This window comes from Manis pentadactyla, chromosome 16 (genome assembly GCF_030020395.1).
Source record: "Manis pentadactyla isolate mManPen7 chromosome 16, mManPen7.hap1, whole genome shotgun sequence".
Classification (NCBI taxonomy): domain Eukaryota; kingdom Metazoa; phylum Chordata; class Mammalia; order Pholidota; family Manidae; genus Manis; species Manis pentadactyla.
This window is the reverse complement of record NC_080034.1, coordinates 15584522-15608226: the sequence shown is the minus strand read 5'-3', so window position 1 is coordinate 15608226 and position 23705 is coordinate 15584522. Positions and strand designations below refer to the sequence as shown.

At 34.0% G+C, this 23705-nt stretch overlaps 1 protein-coding gene across 2 annotated transcripts in view; it reads right to left on the bottom strand.

Moving 5' to 3' along the window:
* KHDRBS2 (KH RNA binding domain containing, signal transduction associated 2) overlaps positions 1-23705 on the bottom strand; it is a 546913-nt gene that overhangs the window by 418608 nt on the left and 104600 nt on the right. For both annotated transcript variants that reach the window (XR_005030941.2, XM_036916275.2), the window contains exon 2: positions 11238-11365. Coding sequence is in view for 1 of the 2 variants with exons in the window: in XM_036916275.2 (XP_036772170.1) it covers positions 11238-11365 (128 nt within the window). In the remaining variant the exon portion in view is untranslated. The remainder of the gene's footprint in view (positions 1-11237; positions 11366-23705) is intronic.

The window sequence follows — 23705 nt, the reverse complement described above, 5'->3', positions numbered from 1 at the left end:
GATGAGGAGAATGTTGCTCAATCTGAGATACCTAGACATCCATAGGGTTATGTCAAGTGGGCAAACCCCTGTCTAAATCTTGGAGAGAGGCCTTAGATGGGTCACCAGCTTATATGGCACATAAACCCATGCCATGGATGAGATGACTGAGGGAATGTGCATGCACACAGAGAAGCACACTGTGGACAATCCCTGCAAACTCCAACCCTGAGAAGTTGTATGAAGAGGCTCTGTTGTATGAGTCAGCAGAAGAGGCTGAGAAAGGGAACCAGTTTTGTAACAGGAGACAAAAATTAACTGTGGTATCCAGAAGCCAAATAAAGACAATGTATCGATGAGAGTTCAAGTTAGACTAAGCAAGAGTTCAGGCGAAACAAGGACCATAGGCAGCAGCTTTAAGGGATAAAGATCTTATTTCAAAGAGAAAAAAAACAATTTAACAGCACTGCCTACTCATTATTAGATCCAGCCGTTTAGCTGTTTATAAATGCAGTGAAATTTTTTTTTTAATCACTAGAGGTATTCATACTCAGGCTGATGAGTATCACAGATATTAGAGAAATGATTCCTAAATAGAGTAGAAGATTAGAGCACACAACCTGATATGTTTAAACATCTATAATCCTCAGTTTTATTATTTGTTCCTGTATTCTAGGGAAAAAAAATCCTAAACAGGATTAATTTTTTCAATTTTGAATGTTTTCAATTAGTTCAAACTATTTTAAAAATATCTTTATTATTATGAAAATGGAATGTTAATAGTAACTAATTCAAAGAGCACAAAAGAGCCTGCAATAAAAAAGGCCTACTAGATTTTACTTACTGTCAACGTACACAGATACGTAAATGTAAATATATCCCTTTTACACTTGAGGCATAAATTATTTATAATCTTTTACTTTTCACTTAACAGTACATATGTGTGCAATAAATTTCAAGATAGCCTACTGCTTCCAAAAGTCTATGCCTTTGTGATTTTCACTGATTTTGCATAATTATTTCCCAAAATGGTTGAATCTCCATGCACTCAACAACAGGTAATGTATTTTTTCACCCACATCCTAACACCACTGGTTATAATCAATTTTTTGGTCCGTCTTACAGAGAACAGAAGCATTTCAAATTCACCTTAAGTTGACTTTTCTAATAAGTTCAGGGTTTTCCTGTTTCCTATACATATTACATGCATGATAGCTGTCGATATCACTGGCTTCTTATTCAGTTAGAAAAACTGGATCCATTACATATTAAAAAAATGAACTTTCTGTCATGTGTTTCAAATATTTCTCAAATAGTCATTATAGTTTGGCATTTTGATTGTGACTTTTGATAATCATCATGGTTTTCACTGGTATATGCATCTTAGTTTTACATTAAAAGATACTTTAATCATTTACTTTTGGCTTCAGTTATTTCCTGTCTGCCTTAAAAATGCTTTTCTCTCTATTAAATACTATGAAGTAAATTTGCCATGATTGATTCTACTCCCGGCTCTGTTTTTTTTTTTTTTTTTTCTAATCTTAGACTCATTGAGATTTATGTTAATGTAAAAGATGAGTTAAGGATTTAGTCTTTCTTCTCTTTTGGCCCCAAATACCTCACTAGTTTATCTCTCTCCCACATTTATTGAATAAATGATTTGTTCACACTTACTATAAATATACACCTATAATATATGTCTACGCTTCTTTCATGAGGACTAGAAATTTGATTTTATCAAATGCCGAATTCAATCCTAAAATATAGTAAATTTTTAAAAATATTTTTAAGTACTCAACCAATCCTGTGTCCCTGAAATAAATTATATTTTGCCTATAATGTGCTATTGAAATACATTTGGTAATATTTTGGTAACATGATTATTCTGATTAAATAAATATATAACATAATATTTACTATTTTTAAGTGTAAATTGGAAGGCATTAAGGACATTCATGATGATGTGCAACCATTACCACATCCCTTTCAAGAACTTTTTCATTATCCCAGAGAGAAACTCTATATCCATTAAACAATAACTCTCCATTTATCCCTCTCCACAGCCCCTGGTAACCCCTACGCCACTTTCTGTGTCTACGAATTCGCCTGTTCTAAGTACCTCATGTAAGTGGAATCATACAATGTTTGTCCTTTTATGTATGGTTTATTTTGCTTAGCATGATGTTTTCAATGTTCATCCATGTTGTCACATGTACCCAAATTTCATTGCCCTCTAAGGCTAAATGATATTACAATGTACATATATGCCAGATTTTGTTTATCCTTCACCTATTGAGAATGTTTGGGTTGTTTCTACATTTTGGCTATTGTGCATAATAGTGTTACAAGTACTAGTACACACATTTGGTAGTATTTTTAAGTTTTTGCATTGATATTCATAATTTAACTGTTGGAGTGTTTTTATTTTTGTAATATCCTTGTGAAATCCATATATTTTTAAAGAAATTACTTATAAAATGGTATAAATCTAAATTTTACAGAAATATCTTTTCATAATTACTTAAATTTGAGAGAGCAAATAAAATTCATTCAGAATTTTTCTACATGGACCTAGATTTCTTTCAAAAAATTGGCTGTCATTAGGCCCTAACTTAGTACAAGTTACACTAATCCCTTATCTAGATGTTTCTGGAGCAGGTAAAGGATACATTATTTCCTGTATGCTTTCCATATAAGTTTGCTTTCTGCTTATCTCAAAATATACAGTGCTTGAAATTATATCAGATTTACTTGCTTCCAAATGTCAGTAAATCCTTCAAAGTCAGTAATAATAATACAGGAATCCATTCAATTGGTAATGTAGTGCCTCTTCATTTTAGTATGAAGAAAGAAATCTATCTTTCTTCTCTAGTTTCTTAAAGATCTATCTAGATGAAAAGCCACTTCTGCAACTACAAAAGAAATAACATCTGTGCTCTACTGGGTGGAGAGAAACTTTCTGAAGGTTCACTGAATTACACAAACTAATGAGCAAACAAGCAAATAAAGAATGGCAAGATTACAGGGAGTGATGTGAGGTGGAAGATCTTTTGGACCTCGAGGGACCCTTGAGTAAGGGTCAAGTTTGAGTACATTTCAAAAGGCACTTGCACTTTAACGATCGTTTTGAATTCATTTTCAGTTTTCCAGCTGTAGAAATGTGAAGTAACCAGCAGAATGGAAACAGGTTAAAACAAATTGAAGATCCTCTAAGAGGTCTAGACACAGGAAAAGAGATTATTTCAGGAAGCATGGGGACATATTTTGTGAGGGTATTTGGAAAGTAGTACATACACAGAACTAATAATTAGGAAAACATAGGTCAGTGTGAGACACAGACAAAAAAAACATTTTAAGTGCCAGATGGAAAACTAATACCTAAATCACGGGATGGGCATTAGTTAAAAGAAAGAGTCACTGGAAAAGACAAGTTCTAGACAATATCACTGCAAATTTCTAAATTTTGCTAGAAATCAGGGCTCATTTGGTGACATTCGACTGGAGAGAATGCAGTCTACAAGAATCGTGGGGTTTTTTTTTTCTTTCTCATAGGAAATAGGAATCTAAGTGCCATATTATTTTCTCAACTGAAATTTAGATTCACAGGTGTGAGACTAGGAAATCGATACAAATGAAACAGAAATCACAAAGCCCATCAAATCCTCTCTTTCATTTCCTTTAGAAAAATAAAAGCAATGCTCTGGAATGGTCTCTGCCTGGTCAAGATAAGCTGGGTTTAAGATGTAAGCTACAGAGGAGCTTCAGAAAGCCACATTGCTTAAAAAAACACAGAGGTGTTTCCCAGATTGTAAGTGGTGATATTGTCTTTGAAATGTGGTCATAGTTTCCAAGTTAGTAATTCTAAGTCTCCATTAACTATTCTTAAATGATCTCTTATTACTTATAAAGTTAAAAAAAATAACATTTACAGATTTGTATTTTCATCTTTCTAAGTATGAAAAAGGAAACAAGCTCTGGGAAGAAATGCCAGGTTGCAGGGACTGCTTCCAACCGGGCATGGGTGGCAGCCCCTCTCTCTCTGGGACTGAGCAGAATAGGTGAAATACTGCTATTCACTAAAAAGCAAGTGTAGTGATTCCTAACATATTTTGGAACTTTAATTTTCTGCATTAATCTACATAAGGAATTGACTGAAAAAACATCACAAGGAAAAGCAGTGTGTTTGATCTTAAAAGAGGCCAAATTTGAGGCTGATTTACATTCCTGGTGATCTATCACTTTAAAAAGTTGGCAGTAACTCATGTCAAGAAATAGAAAGTGGGCCTCGGGGCAAATTTAACTGAAGAAAAGGTCTGATATATTTCAGAGAATTCTGAAGGCAACATCAAAAAGACATTTTTAAAAGGCGTCGAGAGGCTAAATTGCCCAGGTGGCAAACGTACAGGAGCAACAAGCAGATTCTGCACATGGAGGGGGCACCTTCCCATCTAACGCTGTCTCATTCTTATAGCTTATGAGAGGCATTTCTCTGGCATATGTAACAGTAACAAAACATAATACAGTTTCAGCCACTTAACTACGTTTCTTATGTCCTTTAAGGCACTTGTTTGTTGAGAGCCAAGAAACTACAGCATTTATCTCATTCTTCCAAGGATAAATATCATCTTAATTAATATGAAATTTATAGGCCAACCTATGGTTCTTTCCCTTTTTGTATGTGTAATAGCATTGCATGTCAACAGTAAACCATAATGCAATCTCTGAAGACATTTCAAACAGCAACTAAACTCAATACATGTATTTTTTAAACTACAAACAACCCCATGGAGGAAGCTATAACGTGCAAAATTTACAGACAAAAACAATGAGTTTATGACCACTACCTGCCTGACAGCAACAGTAAAATGATTCTGATTATAATAGGCATACCAGTTGGAGAAGTTAAAATGTGAAAAAAAAATGTGCGTTGGATTATGAAATAGAGGATGTGTAGATTTAGAGAGAAAGGGTTAATGTTAAAAGATGGTGAGTTTTGTGTATGAATCTCTCTTGGATCTTAGTATTACGGAGGCACACATTGCCACGTTACCTCCTTGGAAACTTAACGATCAAGAAATAATTGCTCCGATTCTAAAATATTTGCAAATGGAAACAATGCAAACAAAGCTTATTTCTTTATCAATCTTCCTACAAAAAAAATATTAAAAACAGTAAGAAAAACTACTCATTAAGATAACTTTAATATGGCGTATTTCCCCCAACTTAAGTAATTAAACATAAAGCACTTGAGTTGGATAATTCTTATGTTTTATATAATTTGAAATCTTAAATTTCTTTCATTCTTCATATTACTCAATAAAGCCAGCAAATTAACTTGAAACTGGAGACTGATTGAAACAAAATCCATCCAAAAAGGTCATGTGGAAAAGTCTGGATAAAGTCATTTCCTCAAGAATTCCCATAGTTATTTATTGCTCTTTGTGGGAGAGGGACTGTGGCATCTCCACGCCAGTCACCAGTTCACACAGGCAGCGGGCATCAAGGGGGGAGATGGCTCCAAGAGGGGCTGTGAAACGCAGGTCTTCTCCAATGTACCCCCAGAGGGATAAATCACTTATTATAAAAGATTAAACTTTAAATCCATAAATACTGTTGTGCTCTGTTCAGCAGCTCACTGTATCACACCACACCAACGTATTTTACAGCTCACAAATGTACATCAAATACGGCTCAAGTTTAGGGATCATAATCTTGACTCAATCCCGCTGATTTGTGTGTGAGAAGCGGGGTGTAATCACTCAGCAGGAGAGAATCACCACTTTTGGAATAAAATACATTTCAAATGGCTGATTTTAATGTTACTATTATTGTATAAAACCAAACAAAAACAAATGTACATCAACTAGACAGATGATTCTGCTGCATTTCTCAGTATTCTTTTTCTGTAAAAGGCCCCAAGAGTTCTCTCACGTGTGACAATTGAATGCATAAAATGTATATCCCTTTAAAAAAAAGTGCTTTGGCATTCTATTCACAGCTTTAAAAATGAATTCCCTAAGGCATAACTTCTTATTTGGTAAAGTTTCATGAAACTAATAATAATTAGGAACTATCATTTTTCACATTCATCCACATTTTACATGAAAAAGCAATACAAATGTGTGAGCATTATCAGTTAAGTTAAAAATGTAATGGCTCACAAAAATGAAGAACCTAAAATAATAGGTTCTTCCCTAAGTATCTCCATATATAACAAAGATATATCTTTGAAGAATACCTAACTTCTCAGTTACCTCATCTGTAAAATAATGTTTTATATATTCTGTGATTTTCAAGATTAGTCCCACTTTAAGCATTCTATGGTTCTAAAAATTCCAAGAGGTACAATAATTTTCTAGTGAGACATGGTTTATTTCAATATAAACAGGCAGTTTTGTCATTTGAACATCTTCCTATAAATTATGAAATTAAACCTCACACAAAAATTAGATGCCATGACACAAGAATAGAGACACAGACCAGTGGAACAGATTAGAGACTCCAGACATTAACCCAAATATATATGGTCAATTAATATTTGATAAAGGAGCCATGGACATACAATGGCGAAATGACAGTCTCTTCAACAGATGGTGCTGGCAAAACTGGACCGCTATATGTAGGAGAATGAAACTGGACCATTGTCTAACCCCATATACAAAAGTAAACTCAAAATGGATCAAAGACCTGAATGTAAGTCATGAAACCATTAAACTCATGGAAGAAAACATAGGCAAAAACCTTTAGACATAAACATGAGTGACCTCTTCTTGAACATATCTTCCCGGGCAAGGAAAACAACAGCAAAAATGAACAAGTGGGACTATATTAAGCTGAAAAGCTTCTGTACAGCAAAAGACACCATCAATAGAACAAAAAGGTACCCTACACTGTGGGAGACTATATTTGTAAATGACAGATCCAATAAAGGCTTGACATCCAAAATATATAAAGAGTTCACCCACCTCAACAAACAAAAAATAAATAATCCAATTAAAAAATGGGCAGAGGAACTGAACAGACAGTTCTCCAAAAAGTAATACAGATGGCCAACAGACACATGAAAAGATGCTCCACATCGCTAATTATCAGAGAAATGCAAATTAAAACTACAATGAGGTATCACCTCACACCAGTAAGGATGGCTGCCATCCAAAAGACAAACAACAACAAATGTTGGCGAGGCTGTGGAGAAAGGGGAACCCTCCTACACTGCTGGTGGGAATGTAAATTAGTTCAACCATTGTGGAAAGCAGTATGGAGGTTCCTCAAATTGCTCAAAATAGACTTACCATTTGACCCAGGAATTCAACTCCTAGGAATTTACCCTAAGAATGCAGCACTCAAGTTTGAAAAAGTCAGATGCACCCCTATGTTTATCGCAGCACTATTTACAATAGCCAAGAATTGGAAGCAACCTAAGTGCCAATCAGTAGATGAATGGATAAAGAAGATGTGGTACATATACACAATGGAATATTACTCAGCCATAAGAAGAAAACAAATCCTACCATTTGCACCAACATGAATGGAGCTAGAGGGTATTATGCTCAGTGAAATAAGCCAAGCGGAGAAAGAGAAATACCAAATGATTTCACTCATCTGTGGAGTGTAAGAACAAAGGAAAAACTAAAGGAAGAAAACAGCAGCAGAATCACAGAACCCAAGAATGGACTAACAGGTACCAAAGGGAAAGGGAATGGGGAGGATGGGTGGGTAGGGAGGGATAAGGGGGGGGAAGAAGAAAGGGGGTATTATAATTGTCATGCATAATGGGGGGGTGGGAGAAAGGGGAGGGCTGTACAACACAGAGAAGGCAAGTAGTGATTCTACAACATTTTGCTATGCTGATGGATAGTGACTGTAAAGGGGTTTGTGGGGGGGACCTGGTATAGGGGAGAGCCTAGTAAACCTAATGTAATTATAGATTAATGATAACAAAAAAAAAAAGAAAGAAAGAAGAGGGGTATTACTCCCTGATAGGATAAAACTGTAAATCAACGATTAATGCATGCTTTAAATAACCTTAATTTTGATCATTTAAAAGGTGTCAGATGATCAGCCATGGAAATACATTTTTCTGATAATATTCCTTTCTCTGAAGAAAAAAAAAAAAAGCAGTTCCTGTGTGGTGATCTCCAAAAAGTTCTTCACAGTGGTATAAAGGGCATATCAAAATGTGGGCAAAGGGTTTGTTTGTGTTTATACAGAGGATCAAAGCCTAATTTGGCTACACAGAAAACGAATTAAGATACGATATGAAGAAGAACTTCCATCATCAACATTCTCTGGAAGAGTCATTCCAGAAGATGATCATCAAAAAACTTCAACAAAGATCCTGGCGCTGTTGCAGTTGTAGCTGCATTCATCCCACCGGTTCCTGGACTTGCCATTGGAATGAAGAAGGAGATATCTAAGCTGGCCTGTGCATACAGTAAAACAACAAATTTGACTGGATCTATACTGTCAGAACTCAACCAAGAATTAGGAGAAGTGCAAGTTGCAGCACTCCAAAATCTTACAACTACAGACTATCTAATGTTAAAAGAACATATGGGATGTGAACAGTTCCCAAGAATGCGTTGTTTTAATATGTCTGATTTTTTTCAAACTATCCAAATTCAGTTAGACAATATCCATCATATCATTGATAAGTTTTCACAAATGCCTAGGGTGCCTAACTGGTTTTCTTGGTTTCACTGGAGATGGCTGGTAATTGTAGGTCTGCTTTGGTTATGCAGCTGTATTCCTATTATGTTAATGTGTGCATGCAATTTATTTAGTAGTTTAAAACCTATACATGCTTATGTTACTCTACAAGAAGATATGTCAAAGAAATAATCAATCTTCCCATGTTTTCTTCCGTCTGCTACTTCTATAGCTTTTCTTCTTCCTTCCTAATTACAACCCTTAAGTAGAATTCGTGCTCATATCGAAATTACCAAGTATCATAATTCTTCCAAGTGGTAAGGATACCTTAAGACAAATACTGGGCATAGAAGCCACAGGGCATTAATATGCAAAGAAGTAAAAAGCTAACCTTTTCAAACAATATTGCTTCTCTCTCACTTACCAACTTTACATTTCCCTGCATGGCCCCGGAAGATGACTGGTTAGCCAGAGACGGGTAAGATTCCTCAAGGGAGGAACAACCTAAGACAGGCACAGTCGCAGGGGGGCCATCAGGTGAGAAATTGGGGATCAACAGAGGTGAGGCTTAGAACCTCACCCCCCCTGTTTTGAGAGAAATTTTCTGCATCCGTGGATGTTTGTTGCCCTTGTCTAGCTTGGATTAATACTTAGTCTACAGGCACGCACCTGATCATCTACATTTGCTCCCTTACAGCACTAAACTATGTTTTCTACCTTTATCTTGCACCTACCTGCCACTTCAGCATTTTATTTAAAAAAAAAATAATAATAATAATAATAATAAGGGAGAAATGTGGGATTCACATATAAATCAAGTATAAAAATCAAACGAATATTCATATTTGACCTAATTGTTTATAGTTCATGATGCGTGATCAAAACCGTAAGTTTCTGTGATGACTGCCCTTGTACTGTTCACCATGTAAGAACTTATTCACTATATAAGAATTTGTTCACCATGTAAGAACTTGTTTGTTATGCTTCAGAAGATTGGAGACTGTTGAGAATTAGGCTTGGGGTTGATTAATGATTGTGCATTGAGTCCCCTATACAGAATTTTATTGTTGTTAACAACCATTTGATCAATAAATATGAGAGATGCCCTCTCAACAACAAAAAAACAAAACAAAAAAAAAATTAGATGCCATGAAATGTTCTTGTTTTAAGATTCACTATTATGAATCAAATATAATAATATTCAGCATAAATCACTCATACTGTCACTTGAAGAGCCATCAGGACTTAAAGGCCTTTCACCCTTTCCACCCTCATTTGGTCAGAGACAAAGAGCTGCCCTTTATTGGGAAGCAGATACTGAGTCTGTCACTGGCTTTCCCATATCTGGAGAATAGACAAGTGTTATTCTGAGAAATAAGTGTCAAGTTATAGAATATTTAAATACAGGAGCTAGAGGAAGAACCTTGTACTCTAGATGATAATGGGTTAATTAATTAAGTTCTTTTTTAAAAGCCACATTTTTAAACCACCTCATTATTTCTACCATATTTCATCACCATGTAAAAATTTTCATGTACATTTCTATGAGTGTTCAACTTAATATTCATTAAACATGATTATAAAGCAAATCTAATAAAATTTAAATTAAAAGTATATATCTAGCAAATGCACCTTTCTTACAATAGAATAAACCTAGCTGAAAAATAACACAAAAAACCAAAAACTTGAATGCCCAAAGCCTCATCTTTTGAAAGTTAAATTTTATGGTTTGGTGGGCTGTAACAGTTTATCCTTATTTAAAATAATTATAAACACAGCAGTCTACTTAATTATATTTACTAAAATTTATCATATTAGAAGACAATTGGTAAACTGCAGCATTTATTTCTTTAATCTTTATTCTTAAGATAATTACATGGTCTTTGTTTCAGACTCACTCTTCAGAAATTAAATTACCAGCTTGAATCTTTGAGTTTCCACTTTGAGCTCAATTTATTTGAGATAAAAAAAAAAGATAGAAAGAAACTCTTTTCACCTTATACTGGTGAAACCATGCCATTGAGTGTTATATTTTATCATCATGATTCTGATGATACACATCTCATATGATAACAAAATGTCTAGTGAAAAAATACTTTCAAGAGAACAGTATCACAATTATTTTTGTAATTATTTTGTAATTCAAGAAAGAGAAACTAGATGTTATAATCCAAGGGTCTAATGGAGACTATATTGCTTTCCTGGATACAGTAATTCCCTGCTGATTGGCTAATGCTATATATTAATTATCATGAAAAATTCTACTCTCTTTTATAATAAGAATGTACATTTTAACATGAACCAAAATATAAGCAAGTGAGTATGCATATTTGGACAAACTATTGAATAATTTACATGTTAAATAAATGATTACAGTACCTACTTATGTTTCCCACATTCACAGAATAAAAATGCTATACGGCCTTAAACTGAGAATTACTCTCATCATTGTACCTTCAGAGTTTTCCTTTCTCTGTGTCAGTATATTTTTATTTACTAATATAATGAAGCTTTAAATATTGATTGCATGAAAGGCAATGAATAAAATATCACCTCATTTGTAACATTTTTTTCTTAAATCTATAAGAACAAAGCGTATATTGTCGTACCTTTGGATACTGTTTGACAGGGATCAATACCCTTTCTGAGAGCTTTATGTTTTTGTTGCTGATAACATCAAGGTATTTCTTCTCTTCATCTTCCTTTTTCCCATCAGAACCTTGAAATTTTTCAATCTCTGAAAAAAAAATTCACAGGAAAAAATCAGTAAATAAAATGAGAAGCCCTTATAAATATGCTGATTGTTCTTAGTACACCCCGTCCTAAGTAAGATTTTGAAGAATCTTGATAAATGGATTGAAATGGCACCTTGTTGAGAGCTGTGCGAATGCTTCTCCATATGTAAGATGGCCTTGGTCAACTAAAACTAAAAAGTTGAGATTTGACAATGTAATGTCTTCTGTGAAACAAATGATGCATTTAATTAGTTTTCAACATTTTCAAACAAAATAAAGGGAAACATTGCCCTGTAACTATTTAAAATATCTAAGCAAATATAACTTTCCTAGGAGCAATGAATACAACAAAATGTATTTTAAGGCTCTATGTTTTATTTGTACTTGGAATGATTCCTAAGAAAAAATAATAATTGAAAATGTTAATATTCATTACCCAAAATAGGGTAATAAAGATGAACAGTAGGTTATTTTACATTCTAAGCAATCAAAAAGGGGGTCATAGGAAAGTTATACATATCTATAAATGCTATCTTTTATATTTATCAACAAAATTATCTGTGCAGATGTTTAAGAGGAGTTCCTAATTTTGCCCTATAAAAATGTTCCCAAAATGAATATTTTTGAGTAAATGTATACTATTCATCCATATTCTTCCTTTTTAAATTAAATTTAGTTCACAAATATTTTTGAATCTCTCCTATGAGTACAAAAGATGGAAGAGAAAACAAGAAAATGTCTCTGCATTTATGGAATGTATGTTGTGATGGAAAAAAATGAACAATTACAAAAATGAATGTGTGTGCATAAATACACTTATGTGTGGAGGTAAAGAATATATACAGTAAAGTTATAATGAATATAAAGAAGAGTAAAGTCAAGGAGTGGGCCCACTACTTCAGACACAGGGTGAAATCTGAGCAGAGCCCTGCATGATGAGAAAGAGTAAGCCTAAGAGGACTGAGAAGCCTGGTTTTACAGTGTGATGGAGAAGCAGATGGACATCCTCTTGAAATACCAAGAAACAAAGAAGCCTTGTATGGGTGAAGAAGAGCGAATGTTGAGAAGAGCTTTGATGGGTGGGTTATAGGACTGACCATCTAAGACCTTGTGGGACACAAGACATTTTCTGCATTTACTGTGAATGTCATGGGAAGTCAAGGAGTGGTTTTAGTGGGGAAGGCAGGCAGCAATATTTGCTTTTTATTTGTAGAGATAACAACATAGGTAGTATGCAAAACCAATCCTAACAGAGAGCAAGCAAACAAGGAAACCAAACTATCATCTAGCTGAGAAATAGTGCTGACTTGGAGTAACAGTGAGAAAAATGTATGTAGGAGGAGTCGCTTCATGGAATTCACTATGTAAAATCAACGACTTTGTAGAAATCTTGGAAAGTTCATTTTTATAAATTTCTTGTATGCCTCTTGGACAATTATTATTACCATAAAAGCACCTGTAAATATTTCTTACCTCCTTGTTCTTGGCCAATTGTACTATTTCAAAGCACTAACAAATTAAGAATGTGAATGTGACAGGTTTTTTTTTGTTTCTCTAGAGCTAGAACAAGAACATTCTTTTCTGTTATTTTGAAGTATAGAAAACGTGATTATAGTTATTAAGGACAGAAATTCTTAATTCATATTAATTTATATTGTACTTTGGAACAATTATTTTTTTAAAGATCTGACTACTGTGGAGGTTAAGAGGATACTATCTTGCATCTAACAGCTTTGTTCTTTATTTTATTTTTAATTAGCATCTTTCCCAAAATGATTTCACTTGGCTTATATAAAATCCCTGTAACATTCTGGGTAGTTATCTTTTAGCATATTATATATTTGTCCTGAGTTGAATTTTTAAAAAGTCATCTTGAAGTAAGATTACATTACTTACTCAGATAATGCTACACTGCATAGTTTGTACAAAGTCATTTACAATCACTTCTCATATGCTATGATTTCCCTAAAGACAATTATCCCAAGCTTAGCTATAAGAAAAGAAGGTACATGAAATATGTCTGTAATTTCTACTTGGTATGACGGCACTAGATTTTTACTTTTCTACTCCAAAGTATTAACAAGTCACTTTACCTGACTATCTTTTCAACCAAGAAGTACTCTCTATTCAGGCCTTTCAATCCCTTATATAATTATTACATAGAATTCTAAAACTGCAAAGAAAGAATATTTTTTATATCCTCTGATACTGACAATGAACTTTTGATCACTGCCCTTTGGGTACATGTACTTACCTAATATCATACTTTCTAGCACGCTGAGGCCATTGTAATGGGGGACATACTGGTCTCAATTTCCGATCTATTAAACGTAGGGTTTCTCCCTGGTCACTCTGTCATAAAAATAAACTGAATTTGTCTAACATTATTTTCTCTCTACAAAACTACTACTCTAGGCATTTTTAGACATTTGAAATATGATTAATGATTAAGTCCAAAAAAATTCCATCAAGAAATGCAGCTGAATGAAATACCATTTCCAATGCTTTTTGTGCCCTTTCTTTTTAAAATTTGGAATTTTTTTTTTCTGCCCTTCTGATACTTCCAGGGAGTTATCTGGTGTTCCCTGACATATTTACATGACTCATAGCTCAGTAATTGCATATGTCAACTGCATAGTCACAGAAAGGTGTATGACAAACTTCCCTGGTTTTAAAGCCTGGGAAAGCAATGTATACAGCACCTCTCTTTTTTTTAATGTTTAGTTTATTTTTTTTATATCTCATAATTAATGCATGCTCATTATGAGATGCTTAGACAACATAATTATCCATAAAAATTAGAAGGCACCCATTACCATCCAGCAATACCTGAACAGTTTTGTGTAGAGGTGTTAAGTCATTCTTTCTATGTGTCTACATAGTCTCTTTAAAGTAAGTTTGGCTGCCATACGATTGGGAAAACATATTCAGTATACAGAACAGGCTTATTTTCTGTTGAAAAAATGTTAACTACATAGGCTTTAGTATTTTTTTTCTCCTTTCACTATCTGTTAATGCATATATTCATTCATTAGTCTATTTTAGCACTCACTGACTTATTTTTGGTGGTTATCACCATATTAGCAGGATTATGTGGTGATTACAACAGAGTTAACCTTTGGTCATGCCTGTATTCATCTTATAACACTTCACCCACTGGCTTTGATTGGATGGAAGCTACTGAGTAAGGTAATTTTTTTACATTGTCATAGAAAACACATAACATTACTTACCATCTTAATCCTATTTAGGTGTATAGTTCAGCAATGATGTGTATTCACACTGTTGTGCAACAGATATCTAGAACTTTTCATCTTGCAAAACTGATACTCAAGATGCATTAAACACTCATTTCCCCTGCCCTCTCCTCCAGACCTTGGCAACCACTTTTTACTTAATGTTTCTATGGTTTTAGCCACTTTTAGATACCCCATATGAGTGAAATAACACAGTAGGTGTTGTTACGATGGTTTGTTTCACTTAGCATAAAAGCCCTTGAGCTTCATATATGTTCTGGCAGATGGCAGGACTTCCTCCTTTTCAAAGTCTGTGTAACATTCCATTGTTTGTATACCATATTTTCTTTTTCCCTTCTTCCAACAATGGACATATGACTTGGTTATTGTGAATAATGTTCCTGTTCCAGTGAACGTGAGTGTGTAAACATCTCTTCAAGATCCTGCTTTGAGTTATTTTGGATATATACCCATGTACCTGCTGGGTCATAGGGTAATTCCTTTTCCAATTTTTTGAGGAACCTCCACATTGTTTTCCACAATGACTGTACCATTTTATATTCTCAAAAATAGTGCACAAGAGTTCCAGTCTCTTTGCATTTTGCCAATACTTGATATTTTCTGTTCTTTTGGTAGTGGCCATCCTATGGGTTAAAGGAGATATCTCACTGTGGTTTTCATCTGAATTTCTCTTATGATTAGTGATCTTGAGCATCTTTCATATACTTGTTGACCACTTCTGTATCTTCTTTGGAGAACTATTCAAGTCCTGTGCCCATTTTTAATTGGGTTATGTGTTTTGTTGATGAGTTATAGCAGTTCATTATCTATGCTGGATTATTAACCTTATTAGATTTATTATTAGCAAATATCTTCTCCCACTCCGTAGGTTGCCTTTTCACTGTGGTGACTGTTTCCTTTGATGCACACAGGTTTTAAAGCTTACTGTTGTCTCACTTATTTTAGCTTTAGTTGCTATCCAAGAGATCACTGACAAATCCAATGTCCTGATGATTTTCCCCTACATTTTCTTTGAGAAGCTTCATAGTTTCAGATCTTAAATTTAGGTCTTTAATCCACTTGAGTTAAGCTTTGTGTATTATGTATTGTGTAAGACAAAGGAACAACTTCATTCTTTCATGTGTGGATATCCAGTTTTTCCAACACTATTTGTCGAAGAAACTGTCCTTTCCCCATTGTGTTCTTGGCACCTTTATCAGAGATCATTTTTTGGTCAGGCCTCTTGAATATTACATGAAAAGGGCATATATTCTCTGTTGTTGGGTTGAAAGTTAGATATAAATCAATGAGATGTTTTTTACCAGCACTGCATATGTGAGATGTATGAGAATTTCTTTGGAATGTGTATACAAGAGTGGGATTTGGGCTCATGAATTATGCATGTTTAATTTGACTAAACCTGCTATTTTGTTCTACAAAATACGCCAGGCACATTCCCAGAAACAGAGCAGAAGTGTTTCTATGACTTCCATATCCCTTCAAAGGCTTATTTTCTGATCACCTAATTCTCTTATAGAAACAAGATAGAGGGCTTAGAATAATAAAAGAAAAAAATTGAACTGGGAAAATATCCCCACAATCTAGGTGCTCTACAAGAACCCTATAATAAAAGTAGGTTCCTCAAAACACTGACAATAGCAGGAACTCTGCTGGGTCCTGGGAGGGGAAGCAGTTATGGGGAGATCATGGAAAAAGGAAAATTCTGATGGTTCTAAGAGTCTTAGAAGACAGAAGTGCTAAGCAAGTACTTATCTTCAAAAGGAGAAATGATCTTTAAAGTAGAATTCTTAAGAATTCCAGAACAAGATGTGAAAGCAAAAAAAAAAGCAAAACACACATGTAAAACTGGAACAAGACTACACATGCTCCAACTTACCAGTAATTTTGAAGTAGACAACAGAGACCATATAATGTATGAGGAAAGAGGGCTAGCTACTAAAGTAGCACAAACACTCCAGGATCTCAGAAACAAAGGGGAAAAAATAAAAAATTTCTTTCTTTAAGGACAAAGTCCCTTCCTGAGGTGGGAAAACTGCCTCAAGAAAAATCCTAATGGTGCATAAGCAAGCACACTACCATAGCTAAACTGTCTAGTCTGATGGAAATCTCCAATAGCACAGGCAAAACTTCATCATTTTAAACATTAACACAAGAAGCAGATTGTGTTGAATGACCTACAAGTATACTATAGAAAACAAAAAAGGAAATGAACTAAATCATATAGTCTCAGAAAATGAAATGGGAGAATAAAACAAAGCAGAAAAAATACAGTATTAAATATATAGCATGATACGGTGTTAAAAATAAGAAAAAAATGTGTTAAAAATGAAAGAAAAGAAAGTAAGGAAACTATAAAAGCAGTGTAAGAAGAGTATATATATCAGAAACAGAAAAGGCTTATATAAGAAGCAAATTAGAAGAACATGTAAAGAGAGCTGGAGGGCTCATAAATAAGATGGAATTTATTTTATAAATTATTTATCTACAAGTCAAACAATAGTAATGGACAAAAAAACAAGTAGAAATAGAGAAAAGGTTAAGAACTATTATAAAATCAGAAAGTTAAAAAGTTCAGAATGACAGATGTAGAAGAAAGGCAAAGAAGGACCAACATATATGTAACTGGGGTTCCTTAAAAAGGAAAACTAAAGCAGTAAAACTGAAGAAACTTTAAAAAGTTATAACTCAACAACTGTTTCATAAAATAACTATACGACATGCCATGAACTGAGGTGTATGATTAGTTCAAGGTTCTGATCTGAGGGAGAGAGGCAGAGGGAAGAAGAGTGGAAGACAAAGGGATGAGAGGCAGACAGACTGATTTTGAGACTGTGAGGTGCAAAGAACACTACAAGATTCAACAGCCTAGAAATAATTGCTATAAAATTATTAGTTCCAGACAGTGGTTACAAGTCAGGCTGTAGAATACGAGTTGTACATGTCCACCTCAGTTTCACACTTGGAAATTAGGAAAGAACTCTTGATATATTCTGAGGATTTAATAAGTTAACTTAAGCAAGGTGTTTAGAAAAGTGAAAAACATCATTGTTTTCATTACTATTCTTCTTATTATATTAAACTCAAAAGGACCAAGTAGCCTTTGAACTGGAGTCAAATTTCACTGAGGAGGGAGTCAGAAACTGACCCTGAAGTAAAGGAAGCATTGTGTTAGGGAAATGGAAAATGCAACTGGCTGGGCTTAAGAATCGTACTACGTAATTCTTATATATCAAGAATGGCTCCCTTCACTTTGATAATAATTTTTTTAGGATTTTTAACATCTTCCCAATATTTGTAGTTTAGTATATTCTATAATCTCAAGTTAATTTAGTGTCAAAAGTTTAAAAATTAAACTCATTTCAGTGAAATGGATTCTATTTGAATATCTGAGTTTATACCTTCATATTCAAGTTACTTTCTTAACACATATGATTTTTTCTATAGTAATAATTTATACTTCCTAAACTAGGTATGTTTAGAATTTAACACTGGCAACCTACATATTGCTACTTAGTATATTTCTGACATCCGAATACACTTAGTTTATGACTTTAGAATCATTCATAGCTATAATGTTAATGTGTTAGTCTGTGTCTATACATTAATGCTTTACAGAAGTTATTTTATATTGTTTTTATTTATTTTTGCAACTGGCACATTATGGAGGCTCATATTTTTAAATTATAAATGGCATATAATTACACATATATAAACAGAAATTATAACTATCTGGTTCCATGGGAAAACCAGTTTTTAAATATAAATGAATTCTCTTAAAATCAAATTTTAAATTGGGCATTTACATATTTTAAGTAATCTTTCTAAAATTAGTTACTACTTCCCAGTCATTTCAAAGAGACCATACTTTGCATGATCCAGGGACTTTATGATGTATGTCAATTTTCCTATCATGCTACTCAGTTGGAGCAGTAACTTTATTTCATTAATTCAATAAATACTAATGAATTATAGTCTACTCATGTGTGGAGGATTAGATATAGAAGGGAAAGAGTAAAAGCCAGGGAATGAGGGAAATTTAGCTTATATAGGTGAGGTTGAAGAGTTACCAGTAACCAGACTCAGGATCAATACTGAAGGTAAGACATGCTATGCTAACTATGTATCAGAAGTGAAAAGGATCAAGAATAGAAAAACAGCCCCTAGATTAATGGTTCTAGCAAAAGGTTAATCACATGTGTGTGTGTGTGTGTGTGTGTTTGCAATATTCATCTGATCAAGTTATCAAGTTTTTAGTTTTGCAATTAATTGTTGCTTGTTTAATTTTTTGTATTTTAGTCATTTTTAGTTAGTATATCACCTCTATGTACACTGATTTATTTAACCAGAAATCATATAACCAATCTTCTTAGAACTATACACTATATAATATATATATATATATACTCTTAGTCAAGCAAAGTACATGGAGCTCATTATGCCTAAATTTCCTTATGGAGAGTGAAATACATACTCTTCCAGGTAATTATAGTTCTAAACTTTGAAAAAAGGAAGGGCAAACTTAAAATATGCACAACATAAACTCTAGTAAAAGGGAAATTTTAAAGAAACAAGATATACTTAATTACCAAGTAGACTTTGAAAATAATTTTCAATGTAATATAATAAAGAAGAACATCTCTATGCAAAGTATCTTATAAAATATATTTAAGCAAAGAACATACAATTATTCTGGGAAGAAAACAAGTTATCAATAAAATGTAAATGGGCTTTAAATATAACAACAAAGAATGATGCCAGTATGGAGTTGTTTTGAAATTTATGCCCATCTAGAACCAAAACTAAGAGGTTGTAAAAAATCATTTTCTTTATGGAGACTTTCAGAAGGGACTTTATTATACACATGCTGCTCAACTGTCTGGTGATTAGAACTCATTATAAATGGATCATGAACAAGACACTTACATAATCTAACTGAACAAAGTTTACCCTACTTGTTCGACCTTCAACTTATACCTTTATAGTTTCTGAGTAAAAAAAAAAAACAAAAAAAAACCTTCTCTTTGTATTTGAATACAGAACTAAACATTTAATAATTAGTGTGTTAACAGAACGGAAGAGTTCAAATAGCAAAATAATTTTCTTACTCCTTTTAGAATCTCCCATGTGAAATTTCAGAGCTCAGTATACTACAATACAGTAGGATTCCAGCATTTCAAATTCTAAGTCCAGAATGAATGGGCAAATATACCATTAAGAACTATTTGTTGAGAAACATAAACCAAACATTACTAAAATGATACAAAGAAATCATATGGGACAAATTTTACCTCATAGACATTGATCAGAAAGATACACAATTTCAAATTTCAGTCTCAAAGAATGCATGAAGAAACATTCATGGTCCTTTGACATACAGGTTTTTGGTTTTTTTGGTTTGTTTTTTTAGCATCATAACCCAGTGGTGTCAGTAACAATTATGCAACTGTTCAAATAAACAAACAGGAAAGCAGAGAAGTAATATATAAATACAAGGAAGAAAAAATAGGGGAAAAAGGATTTAAAAATTCGAGAAGTCCTCAGTATAGCTTTATATTGAATAATATAAACAAAAAAGATAAGAAAGGAGTCAATCTTTGTTTTAAAATACCATTTGGAAATGTGTCCTTATAGAAAATATATTCTGGGAAGGGAGTAATTAACATTTATGTGTTGCCTTAGCTTTAATCTTCCAGAAAGCTGGGAGCTAAGTGTGTCTCTAAATAGCTCTAACTTGTCTTGAATACAGTTTTCTGGTATAATTCTTTATCTTTTCACCTTCTTTACAATGCTCTGTTTGTTTTATCTTGCACTATTTTTATCCTTATTTTGTATGTGCTTTTATTATTTTAACTCATCTCAGAAGTAAGTGATAAATACCAATTTATTTTAAAATTTGTAGTATTTTTTGCACTAATAATTATTAAGCCAACAGTCTCTACTAATGTACAATTTTCCTGAGTGTTGTGGTTTTTGGGGTTAAATCTGGGTTCTAAAAGCAGCTTTGTCACTTGCTACATAATCTTAAGTTAATTAGCCTCAGTTCCTTTTTCTTTTTAAAGAAAATTAATCTATCAAATAATGACATTATGGGAATTAGTATTTTGTGTACACCTCTCTGGAAATAATTACCAGACTGTTTGATATTACATTTCATGTCTCCCTCTATATTGTCACCTCTGAGCAGGTTTATTTTACTCATTTTCACCTCTGTAACTCAGCCTAGTAACTAACTAAGCAAAAGAGGAAATTATGCCCTAAACCTGTGTTTTCTACCAAAGAAAAATGAAAGGGGTATTTTCTTATAAAACAGTACTTAAATTATAAGTGGGTGACCTTACGTATGGACAATGATGCTAGCAAAACAGATGTTGTGAATAATGGATCTCTTAGGCTCAAGGTCAGCATCCACTGGATACTGCTCTAATGCCAAAAGCACTTAAGGAATGGGAAGTTGTTCTTTAACGTGAAATAATAGTATCCTTTCTACAAATGTAGAATAACTATTGCAGATTGATAAATCTGATGGCAAATCAGTAGTAAAATTTTGCAAAAAATATTATATACCTGAACTAGTAATTATTTTGATAACTGAAATAGAAACCAGTAAATTTGATTTAAAAATAATCCAAGTATTTGTTTTCCACAAGACTAACCATAAGACAGTTAAGTATTTTAATCGCTACTAATTCCTTTTAATAACCTGAACCTACTAGAACTGTGAAATTATCTTGACACCCACCCTGCTCCCCTGTCCTGGCTGCTTAACCAAATTCCAACCACTGTAAAGCTCAGCTCACAGTTCCTTTCCCTCATGGACTTACACAGAGTAACCTGCAGAGATTTTTTTTCCTTTGTGAACTCCTATCACTTAATTCCTGTTATTAGTATTATGTATTGTCAGTACTACCTTTCAGTCCTAGCAGACTCTGTGGCCTTGGCCAAGCCATGTAAGTATCCTGGGCTTCCTTCTGTTCCCTCCCATCCATCTACCAATCCACCCTAAAACAGGAATCAAATGTTACAAAGGGCTTCCTAGTTTATTCTTAATATCACAGATTTCCTTGTAAGCAACCTAAATGTCCATCAAAAGATGGATGAAGAACATGTGGTACATACAATGAAATACTAGTCATAGAAATGCATAAAATCTTCTAAGATTGGACCTAGAGAGTATTATGCTAAGTGAATTAAGTCAGACTGAGAAGAAAAAATACCATATGATTTTACTTACATGTGGATTGTAAAAAAACAAAGCAAACAAAACTGAAATAGACTCAAGAACACAGAGAGCAGATTGGGGGCTGCCATAAGGGAGGGAGCTGGAGGATGGGTAAAATAGTTGACAGGGGAAAAAATGAGTGAGAATGTCTGGTATCTTGATCTGGATGATGGTTACATGAGAGTATTCACATGTCCAATGTCATCAAGCGGTACACTAAGACATGTGCATTTTACTGTAGGCACCTCAACCTTTTTAAGTGAAGTAAAATAAAACTTAATAATTTGTTTTAATCTTAAAAAGACCATAGACTTTCTGATATACTATCATATCTGTCACTATTTATTCAACACCTGCCATCAAGAATGATGACAGCTACTGCTCTCTTAAAAAATAAATAAGTAAATAATGATATAATCTGTGTGGGCATAAATGTTTTTGAAGAAAAACAAACATGATAATGGCACAGAAGATGGTGAGAAGGGTGTGATTTTTTTATAGGAATAATTTAAGAAAGGCCTCTTTGAGAAGGTAAGGCTTGATCAGAGACCTGAGTTAATTAAGAGCGTAAACTTGTGAACATCTAGGAATAGAGTTTTCCAGGCAGATGGAACAGCAAGCGCAAAGCATCTGAGACTAAAAAGAATTTGGCTTCTCTGAGAAACTGTCAGGATGGTGTGGTAGAGTGGTGTAAATAAGGGAGAAAATGGTTAGATGAGGCAGAAGATGTAGAAGGGGAATATCGTGAAGCCCTTGTAGTCTGCATGGGGATGTACCAAAAATGATTAAAATAAGGCAGAAGAGATGGCGTATGACTTCCGAGATCAGGTCATATGAAACTGTGATTTTTTTTCCTCCTTGCTCTCTCTCTCTCTCCCTTAGATCAGCAACTAGCCCTATACAGAGTCCCATATTCTGAATCTAAGGGAGCCACCTCGGATGGAGATGCTCTTTCCCCAGTGAAACATACAGACGACTACAACTTCTCCAGAAACCCTGAGCCATTCACCCACCTTAGCTTCTCCCAAATACCTTACCTGTAGAAACCATGAAAATAATAAATGTTTGTCATTATAAGCTGTTATGTTTTGAAGTCATTTGTTTATTATGCAGCAATAGACAACTAATGACATAGAATTTCTATTTTGTTCTAAGTTCAATACAAGGATTTTGAAGAGTTTTGCTGTAGTTTTAATCCAATTTGTGCTCTTGAGAGATGATTCTGGCAATCCTACATACGAGGGCCAGAGGTGAGGCAGGGAGACCAGTGTGTGAGGCAGTTACGCTAGATCAGGTGGGGTATGATGAAGAGAACGGTCTAAGAGGTGAAGGGCTAAAACTTGGTTGGATCGTTTTGAAGGTATGAGTTTGCTACAGATTGGAATGTAAGTCTAAGAAAAAGAGAGGAATCAACAATGGCTCTCAGCTTTTTGCCTAAGTAAATGAAAAGTACCAACACTTACAGACATGAAAATGATTAGGAGAAGAGCAGGTCTGGCAGGGAAAATTATGAGTTGTAACTGTTATATTCAGATGCTATCTAAGTGGAGATGTATGCAAGGGGGTTAGTTATATAATTCTGGAGCCCAGAAAAAATGTTGGGAATTCACATATAAATTCTTAGTCATCAGCATATGGGTGATGCTCAAACTCATAGCTGTTGATTGGGATGCAGAAAGAAAGATTACTAAGGGCTGAGCCCAGTGAATTAGGAAAGGAAGAGGACAATTCAACAAATGAAGTAAGGGGCAACCAGCAAAGGGCTGCAAGGGTAGATCACAAAATTCAAGTTCAGAAAATGCCTTAAGAAGGGGGAAAAAATCAACGGACTCATCACAGCAAGAAGTTTTGTTAATTAAAAGTTTC